The sequence below is a fragment of the Salvelinus alpinus genome, chromosome 15 (assembly GCF_045679555.1).
Source record: "Salvelinus alpinus chromosome 15, SLU_Salpinus.1, whole genome shotgun sequence".
Classification (NCBI taxonomy): Eukaryota; Metazoa; Chordata; class Actinopteri; order Salmoniformes; family Salmonidae; genus Salvelinus; species Salvelinus alpinus.
In genome coordinates, this window is record NC_092100.1 from 56,624,049 (window position 1) to 56,650,180 (window position 26,132).

Sequence of the window (26,132 nt, forward strand, 5' to 3'; positions counted from 1 at the left end):
AAGCTTTCCTCCTTGAAGCGGATTCAAATGTTTACTCAGATACCAACACAGGTTCAGGAACCTGAGAGGAGGGAAACTCTTCATTCATTATTCCCTGTAACGTTTCCTCCGTGAAGTCCTGAAGATCCCAAAATATTTTTGCCACCTTCACAATGATTTCTATTATTTAAAAAAATGTTTTAGTTTGTCCAGTATAATTTATAATTTGCTCAATAAACGCAACAAAGTCTACCTTCTTCACTAATAGTATCTCAGGATCCCTCTGATGAATGACATTCACTGCAGGCTGAGGGGCATCACAGCGAACACCCGCATTTAACCATGGCAAGGTGACTGGGAATACGGTTGAATACAAACAGTGTAGTTATTCCCTCCGTAAGGCAATCAAACATGCAAAACGTCAGTAAAGAGACAAAGCGGAGTTGCAATTCAACGGCTCAGACACGAGACGTACAGTACCAGTCAAAAGTTTGGACACACCTACTCATTCCATGGTTTTTCTTTATTTTTACTATTTTCTACATGGTAGAATAATAGTGAAGACATCAAAACTATGAAATAACACATATAGAATCATGTAGTAACCAAAAAATTGTTAAACACATCAAAATATATTTTATATTTGAGATTCTTCAAATTTGCCTTGATGACAGCTTTGCACACGCTTGGCATTCTCTCAACCAGCTTCATGAAGTAGTCACCTGGAATGAATTGCAATTAACAGGTGTATCTTGTAAAAATGTATTTGTGGAATTTCTTTCCTTCTTAATGCGTTTGAGCCAATTAGTTGTGTTGTGACAAGTGTAACGGATGTGAAATGGCTAGTTAGTTAGCGGTGCTGCACGCTAATAGCATTTCAATCGGTGACGTCACTCGCTTTGAGACCCTGAAGTAGTGGTTCCCCTTGCTCTGCAAGGACCGTGGCTTTTGTGGAGCGATGGGTAACGATGCTTCGTGGGTGACTGTTGTTGATGTGTGCAGAGGGTCCCTGGTTCGCGCCCGGGTCGGGGCGAGGGGACGGTCTAAAGTTATACTGTACATTGATGCTGTTGACCCGGATCACTGGTTGCTGCGGAAAAGGAGGAGGTCGAAAGGGGGGTGAGTGTAACGGATGTGAAATGGCTAGTTAGTTAGCGGTGCTGCGCGCTAATAGCATTTCAATCGGTGACGTCACTCGCTTTGAGACCCTGAAGTAGTGGTTCCCCCTGCTCTGCAAGGGCCGCGGCTTTTGTGGAGCGATGGGTAACGATGCTTCGTGGGTGACTGTTGTTGATCTGTGCAGAGGGTCCCTGGTTCGCGCCCGGGTCGGGGCGAGGGGACGGACGTAAAGTTATACTGTTACACAAGGTAGGGGTGGTAGACAGAAGATAGCCCTATTTGGTAAAAGAGCAAGTCCATATTATGGCAAGAACAGCTCAAATAATCAAAGAGAAACGACAGTCCATCATTACTTTAAGACATGAAGGTCAGTCAATACTGAAAAGTGCAGTCGCAAAAACCATCAAGCGCTATGATGAAACTGGCTCTCATGAGGACCGCCCCAGGAAAGGAAGACCCAGAGTTACATCTGCTGAAGAGGATAAATTCCTTAGAGTTATTAGACTCAGAAATTGCAGCCCAAATAAATGCTTCACAGAGTTCAAGTAACATACATATCTCAACATCCACTGTTCAGCGGAGACTGTGTGAATCAGGCCTTCATGGTCGAATTGCTGCAAAGAAACCACTACTAAAGGACACCAATAAGAAGAGACTTGCTTGGGCCAAGAAACACAAGCAATGGACATTAGACTGGTGGAAATCGGATGATCTCCGAATGTGTAGTTCCCACCGTGAAGCACGGAGGAGGATTTGTGATGGTGTGGGGGTGCTTTGCTGGTGACACTGTCAGTGATTTATTTAGAATTCAAGGCACACTTAACCAGCATGGCTACCACAGCATTCTGTAACGATACGCCATCCCATTTGGTTTGCCCTTAGAAGAACCATAATTTGTTTTTCAACAGGACAATGACCCAACACACCTCCAGGCTGTGTAAGAGCTATTTAACCAATTTTCAATTTTCTAAAATATTGAACGGCATGACATGCAGAAAATTCAGAAGTTGTAATTGAAGGGATATATACAGCTCATGTTCCTCAAAATAGGCTACAAACACACGCAAGCACACACACACACACACACACACACACACACACACACACACACACACACACACACACACACACACACACAAACACACAGCATTATCACCACTTAATAAAAATTATTCCTGACCACCACCTGTGGTTGGATGTTGAAGCTGCAGACAACCGACAGTCTACTGCAGATAAAATGATCTATCCATTAATCATATCAAAAATGTCAGGTTATCCCAGAAACCTAGATGCTACTGAGCTGACTGTGGTAAACATGTCTGCTCATACCTCCTGCATATGCATAGATTTATGTCCCTAAAATATCCTATCGCTCTGCTTTTCTTTATTGCGTGAATAAATTTTTCTTATGTTTTGCATTATGAATGTTTGGTAGGCTATGAGCTTCCGTAAGTGAACAAAACATCATTATAGTGAATAAATAGAACATTTATCAATAACCATCATTACAATACAATTTATTATCTACAACCACTGATTGAGCAACATGCGTAGACATTGTTTGTTGAGCAATAATCTTTGCTGCCTCAACTAGAACCACAAAAATAATTATTTTGCTAATGGTTACAAGACACGTGTTAAATTGTACATGGAAGAAATTTATTGGGAGAAAAATGTCCTGTAGATAGTGAAATGTCCTGCTGCTATTGGCTGAGGTTTGTGCGTGGTGTCCTGTGATTGGTCCGTTATGGGGGTATTAAATGGAGCGCTTTTGGTGGGAGTGCGAGTTTGTCATTCTTCCCTTTCAAGGCATCGTTGATTGTGTTGATCCCGGCTTTTTTCTGAAGAGCTGGGCTTCTTTGAATCATATTTCACAAAATGAAGCGGATTTGGTTCATTGGGCTGCTCTGTGCACATTTAGCATTCGGTGAGTATCTGAGGAATATGTTGTGTTATTAACTGCATTCATCCACATGAGCTGTCTAGCTCTTGAACTCGAGTTCCTTCATTTGTAGCCAGGTAAACTAGATGGCTGGCTAGCTAAAATGCAACCTTGCAATTCAAACGAATAGTTACCTAGATATGGATATCATTTGGGCTTTTTATTTGTATGAATTAACGTTTTTATTCATTGGAATTGATTCAAGGAGATGTGTTCACTTCACACGTGTTTCTGAAAGTTTCCTTACAGGTACAAGCAAACATTGCTCCTCTTCCTAGCTTTATAGTTGGTTAGCTAGTAACCCCATAGCGCTACACCCTCTCTGATTACAGTATTTATTTGCTGCTAGTCTTGGTTTGTTCATCCTAGTTATCTCAGTTTGTTGTAACCAGAATACAGGAAATGCATCTAAGTAATAAAGCTGTCTAGTTATAGATTGCATGCAATTAGTTTGCTGGATTGAAAAATACTTAGATACAGGTAACTAGATACACATTCAGCCTCTGAATAGCTGGCCCTTCAGGTAAGTCCATTCACTTAAGTGTTTTCTTAACTACTCTGTTCTAATTTCAGCATCTGTGAGAGCAGAGGATGGACTTGACATTGATGGTACTGTGGAAGATGATCTGGGAAAAAGCAGAGATGGTTCCAAAACAGATGACGAAGTGGTGCAGAGGTAGGTCAGAGAAACTTGAGGAACTAGATTCATAGGGGAGGTCATAGCATCTCACAGCTGGGTTGTATTCATTAGGCACTGAAAGGAAACTGACAAGTGGATGCTTTACAACTTTTTCGGTTTTGTGCCCTAATGAACTCAACCTTGATCTGTGTACAGTATTTGAACAGATGACAGAAAATGACACCGTACACTTTGACATGTCACTATGCTTTGACCTTTTGGACTAGGCCTCAGAAGGCCCTGAGTGGCTCAGCGTTCTAAGGCACTGCATCTCAGTGCTAGAGGTGTCACTACAGACCCGGGTTTGATCCTGGGCTGTATCACAACTGGCTGTGATCAGGAATCCTATAGGGCGGTGCACAATTGAACCTGTGTCTTTTGGGTTAGTTGACGGTTTGGCTGGGGTCAGCCTTCACTGTAAATAAGAATTTGTTCTTAACTGACTTGCCTAGGTAAATAAAGGTTAAATTTAAGAAATACCCCTGGTGGTAGATTCTTGACCAGGAGTCATGCCCATGGTCTACATTGCTGACTGTGAATCAGCCCTTTAAATCAAATTCTTGTCAGCAATGTTGAAAGCATTATCTAGGGAACAGAAATGTGATGACAGTGGTCATTGTCTTAAGTGCTTAATCCTTTCAATATCACACATTTTCTACTCCTCCTCCAGGGAGGAGGAGTCTATCCAGCTGGACGGGCTGAATGCAGCTCAGATAAAAGAGATCAGAGAGAAATCTGAGAAACATGTCTTCCAGGCAGAGGTCAACCGCATGATGAAGCTTATCATCAACTCACTCTACAAGAACAAGGAGGTGAGTGGCGGTGGCTGGGGACAAACACTCACGCACAAACAGGCTGGGGAACAGCCCTTATCGTGAAGTAGACTTGAAAGATAATGAAAACATCCCCAAAATTGGAGGATTCCCCGCTGAAGGGTTCCCTTCCTGATTATTCCCTCCTGATTCTGGTAATCCTCCAACTGTCATTTCAGGAATTTTGCAGCCTTATCCTGAAGCCATTTAATGTTATTTGAGGAGGAGCTAACTAACCTGCCGTCCTGTCTGTTTTAGATATTTATATAAGTTAAAGGCATTCAAATGTATTACATTTTAGTGTCTAAAATGTGACCGGAGATTTGTTTCCTCTATAATGCAGCTGCTTAATTGTTGCCACCATGGCAAACAATTTTTTAACATCAAATGGTACTCCTACTGAGGTGCACTTCCAAGATGCTAGAGAGCTCCATATGTGCCACTCTGCGCACATGAGGCTTGTGCCAATGCGAATCGGACCGTTGCCAGATGGGGTGGAGGAGCAAGTAAGGTAGCCTACAAAATTTGATAGACAAGGACACTAAATAGGTGGCCTATTCTAAACATTGCTTGTGGTTTGACTGGTTAGCTAGCTTGTTAACTATTTAGTTATTAAATGATTTTGGTCAAACGTTGAAGTCTGTTATCCTCATGTCTGGCATGCCGATTTGTATTTATTAGGGATGCCTATTAGCTGTTGCCAAGGCAGCAACTACTCTTCCTGGGGTCCAAACACTAAAAGAGAAATCCGTACATATAACAATATTACACCACTACATATCTACCACACAACAATATTACAATGTACGTGTGTGTAGCGCTTGTGTGCGTATGTGTCTGTACCTTTGTGTCTTCAGTCCCCGCTGCTCCACAAGCTGTATTTTTGTTTTTTAAACCTGATTCTACTGCTTGCATCAGTTACCTGATGTGGAATAGGACCATGTAGTACTATGCACCTCCAATAGTCTGTTCTGGACTTAAGGATTGTGAAGAGACCTCTGGTGGCATGTCTTGTGGGGTATGCATGGGTGTCACTACTTCTTACAAAAACAAGTAGTGATTAAGTCAATCTCGTTTCCACTGAGCCATGCAAGATTGGCATGCATATTTTCGTTAGCGCCCTGTGTACTTTTAAGAGCCAGCCGTGCTGCCCTGTTCTGAGCCAATTGTAATTTTTCTATGACCCCCGTGACACAACTAGGACCTGCTTTGTTGATAGTGTTAAGGCCGAGCAGTGCTTTATATGGAAAGACTTCTGTTTTTAGATACTGTTGTATCCACATGTTTTGACCATGACTGTTTACAATCCAGGATTACTCCAAGCAGTTTAGTCACCTCAACTTGCTCAATTTCCACATTGATTACAAGGTTTAGTTGAGGTTTAATGAATGATTTTGTCCCGAATACGATGCTTTTAGTTTAAATATTTCAGAACTTATTTTTACCCAATCTGACACTAACTGCAGCTCTAAGTTTTGCAGTCATTTCAGTTGCTGTAGTAGCTGACTTGTATAGTGTTGAGTCTTCCGCATACATACACATTGGCTTTACAAAAAAGCCAGTGGCATGTCATTAGTAAAGATTGAAAAAAGTAAGGGGCCTAGACAGCTGACCTGGGGAATTCCTGATTTCACCTGGATTATGTTGGATGCTTCTATTAAAGAACATGTTCTGTGAGACAGGTAACTTTTTGTCCACAATATAGCAGGGGGTGTAAAGCCATAACACATGTTTTTCCAGCAGCAGACTATGATTGATGTCGAAAGCTGCACTGAAGTTTAACAAAACAGCCCCCACAATCTTATCATGCTTTTCTCTCAGCCAATCAGTCATTTGTAGTGGTGTAAAGTAACTAAGTAAAAATACGTTGGTACTTGTTAAGTAGTGTTTTGGGGTAGCTGTACTTTACTATTTTGGCAACTTTTACTTTTACTCCGCTACATTCCTGAAGAAAATCTACTTTTTACTCACATTTCCCGTACACCCAAAAGCACTAGTTATATTTCGAATGCTCCGGCAGGGCGACAATATGGTCCAATTCACGTACCTATCAATATAACGCGTGATCATACCTACTGCCTCTGCTCTGGCAGACTTATTATCAGTTCTGCCATGGCCAGCGAAGAGTCCGGATCTCAATCCAATTGAGCACGTCTGGGACATGTTGGATCGGAGGGCTAGGGCCATTTCCCCCCCCCCCCCCCAGAAATGTTTGGGAACTTGCAGGTGCCTTGGTGGAAGAGTGGGGTAACATCTCACAGCAAGAACTGGCAAATCTAGTGCAGTCCATGAGGAGATGCATTGCAGATACTTACTTTTGGTTTCCCCCCCCCCCCCCCCCCTCCCTTGTTCAGGTACACATTCCGTTTCTGTTAGTCACACGTCTGGAACTTGTTCAGTTTGGCTCCAGTTGTTGAATCTTGTTATGTTCATACAAATACATGTTAAGTTTGCTGAAAATAAACGCCGTTGACAGGGAGAGGACGTTTCTTTTTTGTTTTTAGTATGCACAGTGGTCATAGTATGGATATAGTATGTTAAAAGTTTCCGGGTGTCGTACTAAATACGAATTATACACAGGACACTGTCTGTACTTATGTAATGTAATGTTTTCAGATTTGATGAAAATTACGAAATATTCTGCTGAAGTCTGAGCGACTACAAATTCATTGACTTGATTTTCAAATGTTATGTTGGCTTACAATTTGTTAGCTAAACTATCCTTGCGAACCGCATAGCACTACAGCAGTATGTACAGGTATGTTAGCTAGTTACCTAACGTTAGATGGATACTAATACATCAACTTGCCAGGCAGTATATTAACTAACCAATTTTTATTGACTTGATTATTCACAAGTGGTATAGTCGTTGTCCGTTTCGATGGACATTGTTAATTCTGGCCATCTACTCCGGTTTCAGAGCATCTACTCTGAATATGACTGGTGTCAGTAAACGTCAGCAAAAAAGCGTAATTGTTGCCAGTAGCACAGTAAGTCACCAACGCTCTGGATAACATAAACAGCCTAACCAGCTCTGCTATGGCGTGTAAAATGGTCAGTGTTCTCTGTCTGGAAGTAGCTAGCCAACGTTAGCCAGTTAGCTTGGGTGCTTGACTGCAGTTGGATGCTCTGCCCGACCCTACTCCTCGGCCAGTGTGCGCTCTGAACGCTCTGGATTAACGAATGCCCAGAACGCGCTCTAGCACTACAGATTGACTTTACGTACACACCTGAAATTGTCAAATGTTTGCTAGTCATTTGTTATGCTAAAAAGTTAGCAGAGGTTGCATAGCAACAGCATCAACTTCCGGTAGACAGGCGATGCTCTAGTATGCTCAACTGAAACGATACCGTTTGTTTACAGTATACTAAAGAATTAACAGTGTAGTGTATTCTCATTAAGTATGTAGTATACTGTATGTTAGTGTGGGTATTCAAACACAGCCAATGACTCTGTCGGTGTGATCGAGGCATTAGGCTACTTTGCGGTTGTCACTAGTTACCACAGCCACCAAAAATGTATAAATGCAATAATGTGCGTTTTGGTTTTAAGGTTAACACTGTGGTTAAGTTAAGAAGCTACATTGTAGAAATGGACAGGGTTTATGACTTCGTGGCTGTGGTAACTAATGTTAGTGGCGACCCTACTTTGCAACTACTAGTGGTATTTTCAAATTGGTTAACCTAGGCTATTAGACAGACAGACCGGTTCCACACTGAAAATATGCTATAACATTAGTTTGATAAAGACAGTCTATTTTTCATCGGAATCATTAAGCCTAGGCCTAATCACCAAACAGATGTCCTGGCCATAATTCATCCCCATAGTGTTCAATGTAGAATCGTTAATCCATTTAGAAAATTCAGAACAGGCTTAATTAACTAAATCGATCGTCTGTATGTTGGAAAGACCGATTTTTGGTTTGTAACCATGAGATTTCTTTCAACTTTCCAAATTGAGCCCTGTTTCAAATGATTACTCTTTGATTAACTGTTCTTGACATGAGATGTGAATCACTTCGGTCTAGTCTGACCTATTTTATTCTGTATAACATTTTTTTTCACCAAAAAATGTGTCTTGGGTGTGATAAGGTCTCGGGAAATAAGAGCGGATTGTCTGTTAAATTTACAAAACAAGGCCATGCCATTGCACAACCATAGGCTTCTACAAGTGGTACACTGCTGACGTTACTGCCTTTTTTGAAGATCGTGTTCCACAATATAGCCAGTTGATATTAGTTTCAATAAATTAATTTTAAATAACACTTTATTGACTGAAAATGAGGCAATTAGGATTCGTTATCTGTAATTGTTATGATAAATTAGGCATTGTTGGCGTGTAGTGAAATGTTACTTTTCTAAAAATGGCTTATATAAATTTTATTTTGTAGCCCTCCAAAAAAATCATGCCAGTACTTGGAACAGTCAAAGGTCATATGACCATCCCTAATCAACTGCGGCCGGTAATATCAGTCTCTGCAATTAGTGTGTGTGGTTTCATAGCGTAGTGGGTTTAGCCATTCACCGTGGGAATGATTCAAGTGTAGCCTTTTCCCATGATCTAACGGTGCTCACAAGCTGAATTTTAATTTTTAGATTGGAATCATTTTAAATCAAGGTTAACCACATTACAATGATTTAAGACTTCTTATATCAGGTAACCCAAGCCCTAGTTTGGAAGCCACTGGCCTAACTACTATGCTACATCAGTAAGCCTACAGAATAATGCGTATCGCTAATGGCACACCTGCCTGATATGAACTGTGTAGGCTATCCTTTTGAAAGAGCGGTCCCTAAATACAGATTGTGGATTTAATCAAACCAAGGGGGCAAATGGGTATAAGTCAACCATAACCATCCTTTAATCCTTGTGTGTTGTAGATCTTCTTGAGGGAGTTGATATCCAACGCCTCTGATGCTCTGGATAAGATCAGACTGATGTCTCTGACCAACGAGGATGCACTGGCAGCCAATGAGGAGCTCACCATCAAGATCAAGGTGATTTTCATGGTCCTCACAGGTTCAATCTCAACTCGCATTCCGTACTGGAGAATGTCCAAAGTTCCTCCTTTCAGACCTTCTCCAGTGGGTTTTGAGACTGTTAGGAGAGGATGCACGGAATCAAGTAAAGCTGAATTGAGGAGGAGCCAAATGCCTTAACTTTGTCAATGTTTTTGACTGATCCATTCCACAAGACTTGGGAATCGTAAGATGAATACTATTAGGACTTCTGAGCTTGAGCTTTCTTCTTAATTTTCTCCTCCCCAGATGGACAAAGAGAAGAACATGCTCCACATCACTGACACGGGCATCGGCATGACCAAAGAGGACTTGGTTAAGAACCTGGGTACCATCGCCAAGTCGGGCACCAGCGAGTTCCTCAACAAGATGACGGAGATTGAAACCGAGGGCCAGTCCACCTCTGAGCTTATTGGCCAGTTCGGCGTGGGCTTTTACTCCACCTTCCTGGTTGCCGACAAGGTGATCGTGTCTTCAAAGCACAACAACGGCACACAGCACATCTGGGAGTCTGACTCCAATGAGTTTTCTGTCATTGAGGACCCTCGCGGGGATACGCTCGGCAGGGGCACCACCATCACGTAAGTGCCTCCAATGGCATACTCCCAAAAGTGAAAACCCCGCCCATCTGGCAGTGCGCCAAGTATTTCAGTTTTGAATACTAGGTGATGGTATTCATACAGCGGCCATGATTCCAATTAACTACTTATGTACCATTGAAAGATAAGATCATACGGGACAGAAGCTTAATGAAATCAATGTACAAAGCCTTGCATTTAGCATTTGTTTTACTCTTCCAGGTTGGTGATGAAGGAGGAGGCTACAGACTACCTGGAGCTGGAAACCATCAAGAACCTGGTCAAGAAATACTCACAGTTCATCAACTTCCCCATCTACATCTGGGCCAGCAAGGTATAGGAGTGGAACTATACTATAATTTACTGTACATGATATCCTGTCCTCATCTGCACTGATTGGAAACATTGGTGGTAGTTGCTCATCATTAGACTGGCTTTCATGTGGTCTGTTTTCAGATCAGTGCAGATGGAGAGGATGGATTTGAGACAATTGAGGGCGTCATAGTTCGTTGTCAATGGCACAACCCATGGTGTTTTTATAGCAGTGAGCTGTAGAAATAAAATTGCCGTGTTCCCTTCTCTCTCTACCCAGACAGAGACTGTTGAGGAGCCCATTGAGGACACTGAGGTGGAGAAAGATGACACTGAAGATGAGGTAGAGGTAGAAGTGGAGGAAGAGGAGCACAAGCCCAAGAAGGTTAAAACATGAGTTTTTATTTTGTTTCCCAAAACTCTCCTTCAGTGTATTTGATCCATTCCAATACTAGCACACCTAAGCCATCAACTTGATTTTGATTAGTGACTTTTTTTAAATACCGAAGCAACTTCATTCCTTTCGTCCAGGTTGAGAAGACCGTGTGGGACTGGGAGCTGATGAACGACATCAAGCCTATCTGGACGAGACCAGCCAAAGAAGTAGAGGAGGACGAGTACAAAGCCTTCTACAAGACTTTCTCTAAGGTATGCAGTCTGAACCTCCTTTTGACATTTCTTCCTTCCACTGAGTTTTTCTTAGCTAATGCGCATTTATTTTTTTCTCTTTGGGGTCTTGTCTTATTTTACTGTAAAACATTGACAACTGCTGATATAAAAAGGGCTTTATAAATCAATACATTTGATTGGTGTTTGGATTGTATTGATTTTGTCAATACAATCGTGTGGCTCAGTTGGTAGAGCATGGCGCTTGCAACGCCAGGGTTGTGGGTTCATTCCCCACGGGGGGACCAGGATGAATATGTATGAACTTTCCAATTTGTAAGTCGCTCTGGATAAGAGCGTCTGCTAAATGACTTAAATGTAAATGTCAATCTTTCCTCCAGGACACAGATGAGCCCCTCTCCCACATCCACTTCACAGCCGAGGGTGAGGTCACCTTCAAGTCCATCCTGTTTGTACCCGCTGCCGCCCCCAGGGGCATGTTCGACGAGTACGGAACCAAGAAGAACGACTTCATCAAGCTGTTTGTCCGTCGAGTCTTCATCACTGATGATTTCAATGACATGATGCCCAAATACCTGAACTTTGTCAGGGGAGTGGTGAGTGACGGAGCTTCTAGGGCCTATGGAGGCTTGGCTTAATAAAGGAAATTGAAAACGTTTGTTTACGATCTGAATTGACTGGATAGAAATGTATTTAACCCTGCTGTACAGTTTAATGCTAGTTCATTTAACACTTAAGTTTCTCTGATTTTATGATAATGTGATTGTTTGGTTAGGTGGACTCTGATGATCTGCCCCTGAATGTGTCAAGAGAAACCCTGCAGCAACACAAGTTGCTCAAGGTGAGCCTCTCCGATCTCAAATGAGCAGGTTCAGACTGTTAACTGACATGTTTTGGTCAGATCTCTTCTCTTTGGTGCTTACAGAAGATGATGATTTGAACATAAAATGACTTATCATTCACTACATTGGTTAATGATGTGAGCTTCATAAGTAAAGCCCCTTCCTTTCTTACGTTTTCCCCTCCCATCCAGGTCATCCGTAAGAAGCTGGTGCGTAAGACCCTGGACATGATAAAGAAGATTGCAGAGGAGCAGTACAATGACAAGTTCTGGAAGGAGTTTGGCACCAACATTAAGCTGGGCGTGATCGAGGACCACTCCAACCGGACTCGTCTGGCCAAACTGCTACGTTTTCAGACCTCCAACAGCGACACGGTGCTGGCCAGCCTGGAGCAGTACGTGGAGAGGATGAAGGACAAGCAGGACAAGATCTACTTCATGGCCGGGACCAGCCGTAAGGAGGTGGGTAGAGTTTGACTTTGAACACTCCCCTCCATATAGTATAGAGCCAAATTTAAAGGTTTTTGCTTCACTGTCCAAGTACATACAGAGGGGAGTGTACTGTAGGTATATGTGACTCTGGTGTAATGGTATGTATAACAGATGAAGAAGTGGGACCAGCTGTACTTCAAGGCCAAGACCAGCTACAAGGAAGTGGGGCGAGGGTGGACCATAAACTGGATGAATTAAAACGCTAGCCTCTAACTTTTCCCTTGACTTTTCCTCCCTTACCTCGAATTCTGACATTTTCAACAGAGGGTAAGGCAGAAAGTCCCGTCTCCGAAAATCTGAATCAACCACTCTCAGCTGGTCCCAATTCGCTCACGACTCCTTCCCCTTGGCCCTTTGTTTTGCAGCTCTGTAAGGAGTAATATAGTCGAGGGTTAGGAACATTAACCTCGTCTTCCCTTGTGGAATGTCCTCTCCCCCAGGCTGAGTCTTCTCCCTTCGTAGAGAGTCTGTTGAAGAAGGGTTATGAGGTGATCTACCTGACCGAGCCAGTGGATGAGTACTGTGTCCAGGCCTTGCCAGAGTTCGACGGTAAGCGCTTCCAGAACGTGGCCAAGGAGGGCATCAAGTTTGACGAGAGCGACAAAGCAAAGGAGACCAGGGAGGTCCTGGAGAAGGAGTACGAACCCCTCACAACCTGGATGAAGGACAGCGCCCTCAAGGACAAGGTAACATGCAGATCATGAATGCGAAAGACCAGACTTCAGACAACTTCTTTTTTTTTTCTTCCCCAGACTGTTTAGTCATGATTAGAGCTGTGGTGGTCATGACGTTTTGTCAGCCGGTTGTCATGCAAAAGACTGCCGATCTCACGGTAATTTACCTTCTCATAAACACGTTTAGCATCTCTAGGCCTCCACACATATAATTCAACTTAGCCGAATAAAATAGAAGGGGTATGTTTCACATTCCGGAGCGCATGTGCCACAGGTGACCAGTGGCACCTTAAGTGGGGAGGATGGACTCATAGTAATGGCTACCACTCTATTCCAGACATTGAGCTGTTCTTCCCTCACCAGCCTCCTGTGGAGTGTGCATATGAAGTGGCTATGTTGAGTGGAAAAGTGATCATCCGAAACGGGTCCTATAGGCTAGATTTGGTTATTTGGTGAATTGAGTTGTGAATGATACAAACTTCATCAAAATGTGTATGGGTTGCATGATGCGACTAGACCATTGTTCCTTGCCTCGGGCTGCGCAGCTGTTCTCGCAAGTGATCATCTTTTCACCAATCAGATTAATTTAATTTAGCCTCTAACTAAATTTTCGGAGACGGGATTTTCGGAGACGGGAAATTGAAAACGTTTGTTTACGATCTGAATTGACTGGATAGAAATGTATTTAACCCTGCTGTACAGTTTAATGCTAGTTCATTTTAATTTTGTCTTCTATATTATGTAAAATGAGTTTAGATTTAGACTGGCCCATTTATCAAATTTTTATTTTTTTATTTTATTTCACCTTTATTTAACCAGGTAGGCTAGTTGAGAACAAGTTCTCATTTGCAACTGCGACCTGGCCAAGATAAAGCATAGCAGTGTGAACAGACAACACAGAGTTACACATGGAGTAAACAATAAACAAGTCAATAACATGGTAGGAAAAAAAAGAGAATCTATATACAATGTGTGCAAAAGGCATGAGGTAGGCAATAAATCGAATAATTACAATTTAGCAGATTAACACTGGAGTGATAAATCATCAGATGATCATGTGCAAGAAGAGATACTGGTGTGCAAAAGAGCAGAAAAGTAAATAAATAAAAGCAGTATGGGGGGTGAGGTAGGTAAATTGGGTGGGTAGTTTACAGATGGACTATGTACAGCTGCAGCGATCGGTTAGCTGCTCGGATAGCAGATTTTTAAAGTTGTTGAGGGAGATAAAAGTCTCCAACTTCAGAGATTTTTGCAATTCGTTCCAGTCGCAGGCAGCAGAGAACTGGAAGGAAAGGCGTCCAAATGAGGTTTTGGCTTTAGGGATGATCAGTGAGATACACCTGCTGGAGCGCGTGTTGCAGGTGGGTGTAGCCATTGTGACCAGTGAACTGAGATAAGGCTGCACTTTACCTAGCATAGCCTTGTAGATGACCTGGAGCCAGTGGGTCTGACGACGAACATGTAGCGAGGGCCAGCCGACTAGGGCATACAGGTCGCAGTGGTGGGTCGTATAAGGTGCTTTAGTAACAAAACGAATGGCACTGTGATAAACTGCATCCAGTTTGCTGAGTAGAGTATTGGAAGCTATTTTGTAGATGACATCGCCGAAGTCGAGGATCGGTAGGATAGTCAGTTTTACTAGGGTAAGTTTGGCGGCGTGAGTGAAGGAGGCTTTGTTGCGGAATAGAAAGCCGATTCTTGCTTTGATTTTGGATTGGAGATGTTTGATATGAGTCTGGAAGGAGAGTTTGCAGTCTAGCCAGACACCTAGGTACTTATAGATGTCCACATATTCTAGGTCGGAACCGTCCAGGGTGGTGATGCTAGTCGGGCGTGCGGGTGCAGGCAGCGAACGGTTGAAAAGCATGCATTTGGTTTTACTAGCGTTTAAGAGCAGTTGGAGGCCACGGAAGGAGTGTTGTATGGCATTGAAGCTCGTTTGGAGGTTAGATAGTACAGTGTCCAAGGAAGGGCCGGAAGTATATAGAATGGTGTCGTCTGCGTAGAGGTGGATCAGGGAATCGCCCGCAGCAAGAGCAACATCATTGATGTATACAGAGAAAAGAGTCGGCCCGAGAATTGAACCCTGTGGTACCCCCATAGAGACTGCCAGAGGACCGGACAACATGCCCTCCGATTTGACACACTGAACTCTGTCTGCAAAGTAGTTGGTGAACCAGGCAAGGCAGTCATTAGAAAAACCGAGGCTACTGAGTCTGCCGATAAAAATATGGTGATTGACAGAGTCGAAAGCCTTGGCCAGGTCGATGAAGACGGCTGCACAGTAATGTCTTTTATCGATGGCGGTTATGATATCGTTTAGTACCTTGAGCGTGGCTGAGGTGCACCCATGACCGGCTCGGAAACCGGATTGCACAGCGGAGAAGGTACGGTGGGATTCGAGATGGTCAGTGATCTGTTTGTTGACTTGGCTTTCGAAGACCTTAGATAGGCAGGGCAGGATGGATATAGGTCTGTAACAGTTTGGGTCCAGGGTGTCTCCCCCTTTGAAGAGGGGGATGACCGCGGCAGCTTTCCAATCCTTGGGGATCTCAGATGATACGAAGGAGAGGTTGAACAGGCTGGTGATAGGGGGTGCGATAATGGCGGCGGACAGTTTCAGAAATAGGGGGTCCAGATTGTCAAGCCCAGCTGATTTGTATGGGTCCAGGTTTTCCAGCTCTTTCAGAACATCTGCTATCTGGATTTGGGTAAAGGAGAAGCTGGGGAGGCTTGGGCGAGTAGCAGCGGAGGGGGCGGGGCTGTTGGCCAAGGTTGGAGTCGCCAGGAGGAAGGCATGGCCAGCCATTGAGAAATGCTTGTTGAAGTCTTCGATTATCACGGATTTATCGGTGGTGACCGTGTTACCTAGCCTCAGTGCAGTGGGCAGCTGGGAGGAGGTGCTCTTGTTCTCCATGGACTTTACAGTATCCCAGAACTTTTTGGAGTTAGCGCTACAGGATGCAAATTTCTGCTTGAAAAAGCTGGCCTTTGCTTTCCTGACTGACTGCGTGTATTGGTTCCTGACTTCCCTGAACAGTTGCATATCGCGGGGGCTCTTCGATGCTATTGCAGTTCGCCACAGGATGTTTTTGTGCTGGTCGAGGGCAGTCAGGTCTGGAGTGAACCAGGGGCTATATCTGTTCTTGGTTCTGCATTTTTTGAACGGAGCATGCTTGTCTAATATGGTGAGGAAGTAACATTTAAAGAATGACCAGGCATCCTCAACTGAAGGGATGAGGTCAATATCCTTCCAGGGAACCCCGGCCAGGTCGATTAGAAAGGCCTGCTCGCAGAAGTGTTTTAGGGAGCGTTTGACAGTGATGAGGGGTGGTCGTTTGACCGCGGACCCGTGGCGGATACAGGCAATGAGGCAGTGATCACTGAGATCTTGATTGAAGACAGCAGAGGTGTATTTGGAGGGCAGGTTGGTCAGGATAATGTCTATTAGGGTGCCCATGTTTACGGATTTAGGGTTTTACCTGGTGGGTTCCTTGATGATTTGTGTGAGATTGAGGGCATCAAGCTTGGATTGTAGGACTGCCGGGGTGTTAAGCATATCCCAGTTTAGGTCACCTAACAGAACAAACTCTGAAGCTAGATGGGGAGCGATCAATTCACAGATGGTGTCCAGGGCACAGCTGGGAGCTGAGGGGGGTCGGTAGCAGGCGGCAACAGTGAGAGACTTATTTCTGGAGAGATTAATTTTTAAAATTAGAAGTTCGAACTGTTTGGGCATAGACCTGGAAAGTATGACAGAACTTTGCAGGCTAGCTCTGCAGTAGATTGCAACTCCTCCCCCTTTGGCAGTTCTATCTTGACGGAAAGTGTTATAGTTGGGTATGGAAATCTCAGAATTTTTGGTGGCCTTCCTAAGCCAGGATTCGGACACGGCAAGGACATCAGGGTTGGCAGAGTGTGCTAAAGCGGTGAGTAAGGCAAACTTAGGGAGGAGGCTTCTGATGTTGACATGCATGAGGCCAAGGCTTTTTCGATCACAGAAGTCAACAAATGAGGGTGACTGGGGACATGCAGGGCCTGGGTTTACCTCCACATCACCCGAGGAACAGAGGAGTAGTAGGATGAGGGTGCGGCTAAAGGCTATCAAAACTGGTCGCCTAGAGCGTTGGGGACAAAGAATAAAAGGAGCAGATTTATGGGCGTGGTAGAATAGATTCTGGGCATAATGTGCAGACAGGGGTATGGTGGGGCGTGGGTACAGCGGAGGCAAGCCCAGGCACTGGGTGATGATAAGAGAGGTTGTATCTCTGGACATGCTGGTCTCAATGGGTGAGGTCACCGCATGTGTGGGGGGTGGGACGAAGGGGGTATCAGAGGTACGGAGAGTGGAACTACGGGGTCCATTGCAAACCAAAACAATGATAGCTAGCCTGAACAACAGTATGCAAGGCATATTGATATTTGAGGGAGACATACAATAAGGCATAAAGTGATTGCAGGTCTTGATTGGGAGAGCTAGCTAAAACAACAGGTGAGATAACAGCAGCTAGTCAGTTAACGCAGCAGCAGGTAAAAATGGCGACGGCTAGGCAGAGAGGGTCGGATTAACTACACACAGATCCTGAGTTAAAGCACAGAGCCGACAGATAAAACACAAATAAACGGAATGGAGTACCGTGAATTAATGGACAGTCAAGCAAGCATCAGCTATGTAGCCAAGTGATCATAGTGTCCAGGGGGCAGCCGTAGATGGAGCAGTGAGGCCTCCACTAAGCTAGCCCGCGGCGTAAGATTGTTCGATAGACCTGTTCAGATAGCAGCCGATATGCTCAAGACAGCTAACGATTAGCGGGCCGCAGTTAGCATATGGGCGTTCAGGTTACGTCGCGATGGAGGGGCCAGTTGAATAACTCCCTCGGGCAGATAACGTCGGTATCCCAGTCGTGAAGGCCCGGTGGGGCTCCGCATCGGCAGTAAAACGGGTCCGGATAGGTAATTGTAGCCCAGGAGTGGCTGATGGAACTCTTCAGCTGGCTAGCTCCGGGATAATTGGTGTTTGCTCCGGAATTGATGTTAGCCAATAGTCACTCGGATAGCAGCTAGTTAGCTGCAAGATCCAGGTGTAAATGTCCAGAGATTGCGGTAAAAATCCGGGGATATGGAGAGAAAATAGGTCTGGTATGCTCTGGTCTGAGTCGCGTTGTACAAAACTGGCAATAGTTTTCCGAGCTAAAGGATAGCTGATAAGCGCTAGCTGTGGTTAGCTGAACTACTCACGTTAGCTTGTGAGCTGGCTAACTTCTGGCTAGATGAATAACTCCCTCGGGCAGATAACGTCGGTATCCCAGTCGTGAAGGCCCGGTGGGGCTCCGCATCGGCAGTAAAACGGGTCCGGATAGGTGATTGTAGCCCAGGAGTGGCTGATGGAACTCTTCAGCTGGCTAGCTCCGGGATAATTGGTGTTTGCTACGGAATTGATGTTAGCCAATAGTCACTCGGATAGCAGCTAGTTAGCTGCAAGATCCAGGTGTAAATGTCCAGAGCTTGCGGTAAAAATCCGGGGATATGGAGAGAAAATAGGTCTGGTATGCTCTGGTCTGAGTCGCGTTGTACAAAACTGGCAATAGTTTTCCGAGCTAAAGGATAGCTGATAAGCGCTAGCTGTGGTTAGCTGAACTACTCACGTTAGCTTGTGAGCTGGCTAACTACTGGCTAGCTTCTGTTGTAGATTTCGGATACGAGGTGAATAATACCTTTGAGGAGAAAAAAAGCAGATCCGCACCACATTTGGTGAGGTAGGTTGCAGGAGAGTGTTTTGAAGTTGAGTTTTTAAGAAGAAAAAATATATATATAAAAAGATAGAAAAATATATACACGGGACAGGACGAGGACAAAGGACATCTGACTGCTACGCCATCTTGGATTTGGGAAATGGGCAGGGGAAAGAAGACATGGAGGCTGCACGCTTTCCCGCCGGTGTGTTTCAATGATGCCGGGTAGGCAGCTGAGAAATAAAAACATTTTCACTCCATGCATCAACAACTGTTTGTGGAGCATGCTCTCCCTGTGACAGGTGATATTCTGCCCAAACTGTATGCCATGGGCTCTCTAACCCTGTTCTTGCAGCTACCCAGTGCTTAATTTGGAAAATTAAATAAACTCAGCAAAAAAAGTAACATCCCTTTTTCAGGACCCTGTCTTTAAAAGATCATTTGTAAAAATCCAAATAACTTCACAGATCTTCATTTGTAAAGGGTTTAAACACTGTTTCCCATGCTTGTTCAATGAATGAACATGCACCTCTGGAACGGTCGTTAAGACCACTAACAGCTTACAGACGGTAGGCAATTAAGGTCAGTTATGAAAACTTAGGACACTAAAGAGGCCTTTCTACTGACTCTGGAAAAACACCAAAAGAAAGATGCCCAGTGTCCCTGCTCACCTGTGTGAACGTGCCTTAGGCATGCTGCAATGAGGCATGAGGACTGCAGATGTGGTTAGGGCAATGAATTGCAATGTCCGTACTGAGACGCCTAAGACAGCGCTACAGGGAGACAGGAAGGACAGCTGATCGTCCTTGCAGTGGCAGACCAGGTGTAACAACACCTGCACAGGATCGGTACATCCGAACATCACACCTGCGGGACAGGTACAGGATGGCAACAACTGCCCGAGTTACACCAGGAACGCACAATCCCTCCATCAGCGCTCTGACTGTCCACAGTAGGCTGAGGGAGGCTGGACTGAGGGCTTGTAGGCCTGTTGTAAGGTAGGTCCTCACCAGAAATCAACGGCACAAACCCACCGTCGCTGGACCAGACAGGACTGGCAAAAGGTGCTCTTCACTGACGAGTCGCGGTTTTCTCACCAGGGGTGATGGTCGGATTTGCATTTATCATCGAAGGAATGAGCGTTACGCCGAGGCCTGTACTCTGGAGCGGGATCGAGGTGGAGGGTCCGTCATGGTCTGGGACGGTGTCACAGCATCATCGGACTGAGTTTGTCATTGTAGGCAATCTCAACACTGTTACAGGGAAGACATCCTCATCCCTCATGTGGTACCCTTCCTGCAGGCTCATCCTGACATGACCCTCCAGCATGACAATTCCACCAGCCATACTGCTCGTTCTGTGCATGATTTCCTGCAAGACCGAACTGTCAGTGTTCTGCCATGGCCAGCGACGAGCCCGGATCTCATTCCCATTGAGCACTTCTGGGACCTGTTGGATCGGAGGGCTAGCCCCCCCCCCCCCACAGAAATGTCTGGGAACCTGCAGATGCCTTGGTGGAAGAGTGGGTTATCTCACAGCAAGAACTGGCAAGTCTGGTGCAGTCCATGAGGAGATGCACTGCAGTACCTAATGCAGCTGGTGGTCACTACAGATACTGACTTTTGATTTTGACCCCCCCCCCCCTTGTTCAGGTACACATTCAATTTCTGTTAGTCACATGTCTGTGGAACTTGCTCAGTTTGTCTGTTGAATCTTATGTTCATACAAATATTTACACATGTTGAGTTTGCTGAAATATACGCAGTTGCCAGTGTTTTATTGTTTTGCTGAGTTTATTTTGAATCACGACAGTAACATATTTCACTAAACTGCTGAGAGCCCCTCTGCGCTCTGTATAAGGGAGCGGGAGGAGATGGAAAATCAGTGAGTTTCTGTATAGCTGAAGGTAATGTCACTTAATATATTTATGGGAAAGAAAAGAAAAAAAAGGCCAATTGCTAGGTTATTCATTCACACATTTTTGCTTAACTCCATAAGCCGCCCTGCACAATGAACCAACAGCAGCCCCTAGAGCTATACATTCTGACTCGTGGATAGACGTTTAGATTTTATTTGCATTGACGTCGGTGGTTAGGACAATAAAGCCCGACGTACCAGGCCATAAGGACCTGGTGGTCGTTAGCAGGTTGGGTACTACCAAATCATGTCCAGAGTGCATAAAAATACATTACTGTGACTCAAAGGTCACGTGGGATTTTACTGCAGTTAGTGCCTAGGGAAAGTATTCAGACCCCTTGACTTACACATTGTTAGGTTACAGCGGTGTTCAAAAATGTATTGTTTTTTCCTCATCAACCTACACTCAATACCCCATAATGACAAAGCAAAAACAGGTTAAGAAAATTGAAATATTACATTTACATAAGTATTCAGACCCTTTACTAAGTACTCTGTTGAATCACCTTTGGTAGCGATTACAGCCGAGCGTCTTGGGTATGACGCTACAAGCTTGGCACACCTGTATTTTGGGATGTTCTCCCATTCTTCGCTGCAGACCCTCTCCCCACAGGTTGGATGGGGAGCGTCGCTACACAGCAATTTTCAGGTCTCTCCAGAGATGTTCGATCGGGTTCAAGTCTGGGCTCTGGCTGGGAAACTCAAGGACATTCAGAGACTTATCCCAAAGCCACTCCTGCGTTGTCTTGGCTGTGTGCTTTGGGTTGTTTTCCTGTTGGAAGGTGAACCTGTTGGAAGGTGCCTAGAGCTGAGAGGGGCTCTCAGCTCTAGGCATTTTGGTGGTTTCAAACTTCTTCCATTTAAGAATGCAGGCCACTGTTCTTGGGACCTTCAATGCTGCAGAAATGTATTCCTACCGTTCCCCATATTTGTGATCTGACACTATCTTGTCTCAGCGCTCTACGGACAATTCCTTCGACCTCATGGCTTGGTTTTTGCTCTGACATGCGCTGCCAGCTGTAGGACCTTTTTTATATAGACAGGTGTGCCTTTCCAAATCATGTCCAAGCAATTGCATTTACCACAGGTAGACTCCAAGGTATAGACACATCTCAAGGATCAATGGAAACAGGATGCACCTGAGCTCAATTGAGTCTTATAGCCAAGGGTCTGAATACTTATGTGAAGGTATTTCAGTTTTTTTTTCTAAACCTGCTTTTGCTCTGTCATTATGGGGTTTTGTGTAGATTACTGAAGATTTGTATTCATTTAATCCATTTTAGAATAAGGCTGTAATGTAACAATGTGGAAAAAGTCAAGGTCTGAATACGTTCCGAAGACGTATGACTCATGACTGCCAGTGTGGCAGTAATATGGTCACCGCAACAGCCCTTGTCATGATTAATAACATGCTCAACAGTGAATCCGGCCCTAAATGTTTTGGGATGAAATGTTTAATTATTATTTATTTTTTTACTAGGCAAGTCTTAAGTACAAACTCTTATTTACAATGACTGCCTAGGAACAGTGGGTTAACTGCCTTCAGGGGGAGAAGGACAGATTTTTACCTTGTCAGCTTGGGGATTCGATCTAGCAAACGTTTGGTTACTGGCCCAACACTAACCACTAGGCTACTTGTCATATATTGTGGGAAACCGTTTCATATTTGCCAATTTTATTTTTTCTTTAGATTGAGAAGGCTATCCTGTCCCAGAGGCTGACCAAGTCTCCCTGTGCCCTGGTAGCCAGCCAGTACGGCTGGTCCGGTAACATGGAGAGGATCATGAAGGCACAGGCCTACCAGACAGGAAAAGACGTCTCCACAAAGTGAGTGATCACTATGCACTTCGGGTAGTGTTCTGAAGTGTTGATGTTACACAAAAGCTCAATCTGTCAATGGGAGACTTTTTATATTTGAGGTAAACCTGGATCTCACTTCATAATACCATCCTTTGTTTTGTGACCCTTCTTGATGTCTTTTATGTTGTGTTCTGCTTTGTATTTCCAGTTATTACGCAAGCCAGAAGAAAACATTAGAGATCAACCCAAAGCACCCTCTCATCAAGGAAATGCTGAAACGCATTTCTGTAAGTATCACGTACACACAACCTTGTGAAGCTGTGTTCATAATACTGCATCTCAACCTGATTATTGAGTGGCGCCAATGTGGTCCAAGCCAGAGAACGTATCATCAGTTGAGTGATGTCTGTAATACAACACAATATTATTGATCCATTATACAGAGCTCCAAAGGTATTGGGACTGTACCCTTTTTTTTTTTTTTTTTTGCTTTGTACTCCAGCACTTTGAATTTGAAATGATGTTATGACTGAGGTTAAAGTGCAGACTGTCAGTATTCATCTGAGGGTATTTTCATCCAGATTAGGTGAAACGCTTAGATTACAGCACTTTTTGTAAATAATTGCCTCCCCCATTTTAGGGGACAAAGTATTGGAACAATTTCATTTATGTGGATTAAAGTTCAGTGTTTGGTCCCATGTTCATAACATGCAATGACTAAATTAAGCTTTTGACTCTACAAATGTGTTTGTTTTGGTGGTCTGATTTTGTGCACGATTTAGAAATAAACGGTAAATGTATTCATTTTGGAGTCACTTCTATTGGGAATAGGATGTTTCTAAACACTTCTACATCAATGTGGATGCTACCATGATTACGGATAATCCTAACTGAATCGTGAATAATGATGAGGTGAGAAAGTTTAACACATCATACCCCCCCAAGAAATGCTAACATCTCACCATTACAACAACAGGGGAGGATAACGTTTTTGTTATTGTAATGGAGTTGTTTTTGTGCGTCGCACTCTCTCTTTCAGGATTATCCATAATCATAGTAGCATCAACATTAATGTAGAAGTGTTTGGAAACATATATTCTTTACAATAAGTGACTCCAAAATGACACAATACATTATTGACCATTAATTTCTATTTGGGCACGAAATCTGAAACGACAAAAAGCATCCAACAAATTTGTACTCACAAGCTTGATCTTGTCATTGTGTGCTATGACTATGGGACCAAGTACTGAATGGTTTATTACTTTAGTACACAAGTAAAATTGTCCCAATACTTTTCGGTCCCCTAAAATGCTGACTAGGTTCAAAAAGTGCTGTAATTTCTAAATGGTTCAACCGATATGAATGGCCTCCAATTTTAAAGCGGAGTCTGCGCTTTAACCTCATTTTATCCTTCCATTACATGTCACTCTCCCAAAACTTTTGGGAGCTCACTGATAGACACTGACAACTGAAATGGTACATGTTGCTGTCAGTCTGGTGATCTGTGGGCAGTCATTACTGTTTTTAGTTCAATACACTAACTGGGTGTCACCCTCGACGACAAGTGTCTGATAATAGTGTTGGAGTAGTGAACTACATGTAATTTAACTTAATTTTGCAGTAGCTTGGTGGTAGTTGAACATAATTCATATCTAGGTAGTGTTTTCAGTAGTTCATTTTTTTTCTCTCCATGTAACAGTGTAGCAAACTACACCCATATTTAATTTTTGCTAAAAAAGTTGTGAAGTAGGCAATTTCCTTTTTGGCATCAGAGCTGGGCCCAGTTTCCCAAAAGCATATTTAAGGCTAAGTTGGTCGTTAGAACCTTCGTAGTAGCATCGTTAAATTTCAGAGCGGTTTCCCAAAATCATCGTTATTAACGTTGTGCTTGAAAATGCCCGTAATCGAACATAAACCATGTGATACTATGTCTCTGTCTGCTTAACTTCAGAACAAAATTAATTAGAAAACAAAGTTGTCTGTCTTAATACAACCAACCTATAAAAAGATTATTCAAATTTACTGAGATGGCTGAATTAAAATATAAACGCTAGAATATAGGCCTATTTCAGTCATATTGAAATGCATTTCATGTTCTATTTTGCTACGTCTGTAATTTGTCTCCAATATATTTCATGTGTAGCCGAACATGTGCCAAATCGGTGATTTAGTGCTTTTTTTTTTTGTATTGTAATAAGCCACTTTAATAGTGGTCGTTTTTCTCTAGGAGTTGATCCCTCGTCAGTATTGTGAAATAATGTAAGGGTAAGATTTGAATGAAGATTTGAATGGAGAAAGAACCTATCAATATCGACACATGCGCCAATGACTCACTCGGTGACTTTTCTATCTGCGTGGTGTTTTGGGAAACGCATGTTTAGTCTTCGGACGTTGTAGGAACGATTAGTCTTTAAAACACTCGTAAGCCTAAGTTCCATCACTATCTGGGAAACCGGGCCCTGTCTAATTCTCACTTAGTCCATTTGTTTTTGGTGTTTAGGTTGTTACACGTTCTGTTAACATATGACCCCAAAGTGACAATTTGTAGTCTTGACATTTCCGATATACATACGATGGTTAAAAATTAAGTCGTTTGGATGTAGTAAACTGCTTTTTTCATAGAGAATTTCAGGTAAATAGTTTACTTTTAAGGTTAGCTTTAGTTAAGCTAAACTTTCAGTGTGAAGTAATTGGTAGCTTGGTAAACTCTTAAGAATAGCTTCCCCAACACTGCTACTAAATGACTCGAACTGTAAACATAACTTATTTGTATTCGTCTCCCCGTAGACTGACGCCGAGGACCAGACTGCCTCAGACCTGGCCATGGTGTTGTTTGAGACGGCCACGCTGCGTTCAGGTTACCAGCTTCAAGACACCAAGGCCTATGGAGACAGGATTGAACGCATGCTGCGGCTCAGTATGAACGTAGACCTCAACGAACAGGTTGAGGAGCCAGAGGAGGAGCCTGAAGAGGCAGCGGAAGAAGAGGAAATTCAAGATGAGGATGAAGTGGTATGTTTTTTAAGTACAACAACTATGTTTAGGCCAGTATCCACTAAGTCCTGTTACTAACCTTTTTCCTTCCTCTTTCCCATATAGGTAACAGATAAAGATGAATTATAAAGCACTAAATGAGTGTGGGTGTCATGATGGACCTATCCTGGGGCTGAGCCACAACCAAGAACACCTATGGCCAACCAAGTCCTAGCCTTGAAATTCCGACTGCATTTAGCTTAATTCTGTATGTTTCACTCCATTATCTACGAATTAGTCATTGCGACAGTGAAACGGTGTGATTCAGTCTGGATAGCCAAGACCACCACCAGCTGGCCAAGAGTCACCAACGGTCAGTGAAGACTAGCCGGGTCCCAGATCTGTTTGTGTGGTCTTGCCCAACAGATCAGGCTAAGTTAAGACATTGATGGCCATTGGCCACCTTTCACTCACTCGGGAAGGTCCTGATGGGATGGGATTTTTTTTTTTTTTTTTTTACATTCCTCATGATTGTAAATTTGTTAATATTTAACTGAGCTGTCTTTGGAAAAGATGAAAGATGTGATCGATACTGTCACTTGATCCCATTAAATAAATATTTATCGGGAAAAT

At 43.6% G+C, this 26,132-nt stretch overlaps 1 protein-coding gene across 1 annotated transcript; it reads left to right on the plus strand.

Moving 5' to 3' along the window:
* Positions 1-2,871: 2,871 nt before the first annotated feature.
* LOC139540395 (endoplasmin-like) lies at positions 2,872-26,132 on the plus strand. The gene is made up of 16 exons (XM_071344190.1): positions 2,872-3,025; positions 3,614-3,716; positions 4,390-4,531; positions 9,413-9,529; positions 9,800-10,131; positions 10,351-10,462; positions 10,721-10,825; positions 10,972-11,088; positions 11,448-11,663; positions 11,843-11,908; positions 12,101-12,370; positions 12,841-13,086; positions 22,414-22,550; positions 22,732-22,810; positions 25,314-25,538; positions 25,626-26,132. Exons 1-16 carry the CDS (start codon positions 2,977-2,979, stop codon positions 25,647-25,649), a joined length of 2,340 nt encoding a protein of 779 aa, XP_071200291.1. The 5' UTR covers positions 2,872-2,976; the 3' UTR covers positions 25,650-26,132.

Coding starts and splice junctions, on each gene's coding strand:
- LOC139540395 (XM_071344190.1), top strand. CDS start 2,977: ATGAAGCGGATTTGGTTCATTGGGCTGCTCTGTGCACATTTAGCATTC. Junction 13,087..22,413: donor ACAGCGCCCTCAAGGACAAG/GTAACATGCAGA, acceptor TTTTTTCTTTAG/ATTGAGAAGGCTATCCTGTC. Junction 22,551..22,731: donor GGAAAAGACGTCTCCACAAA/GTGAGTGATCAC, acceptor TTGTATTTCCAG/TTATTACGCAAGCCAGAAGA.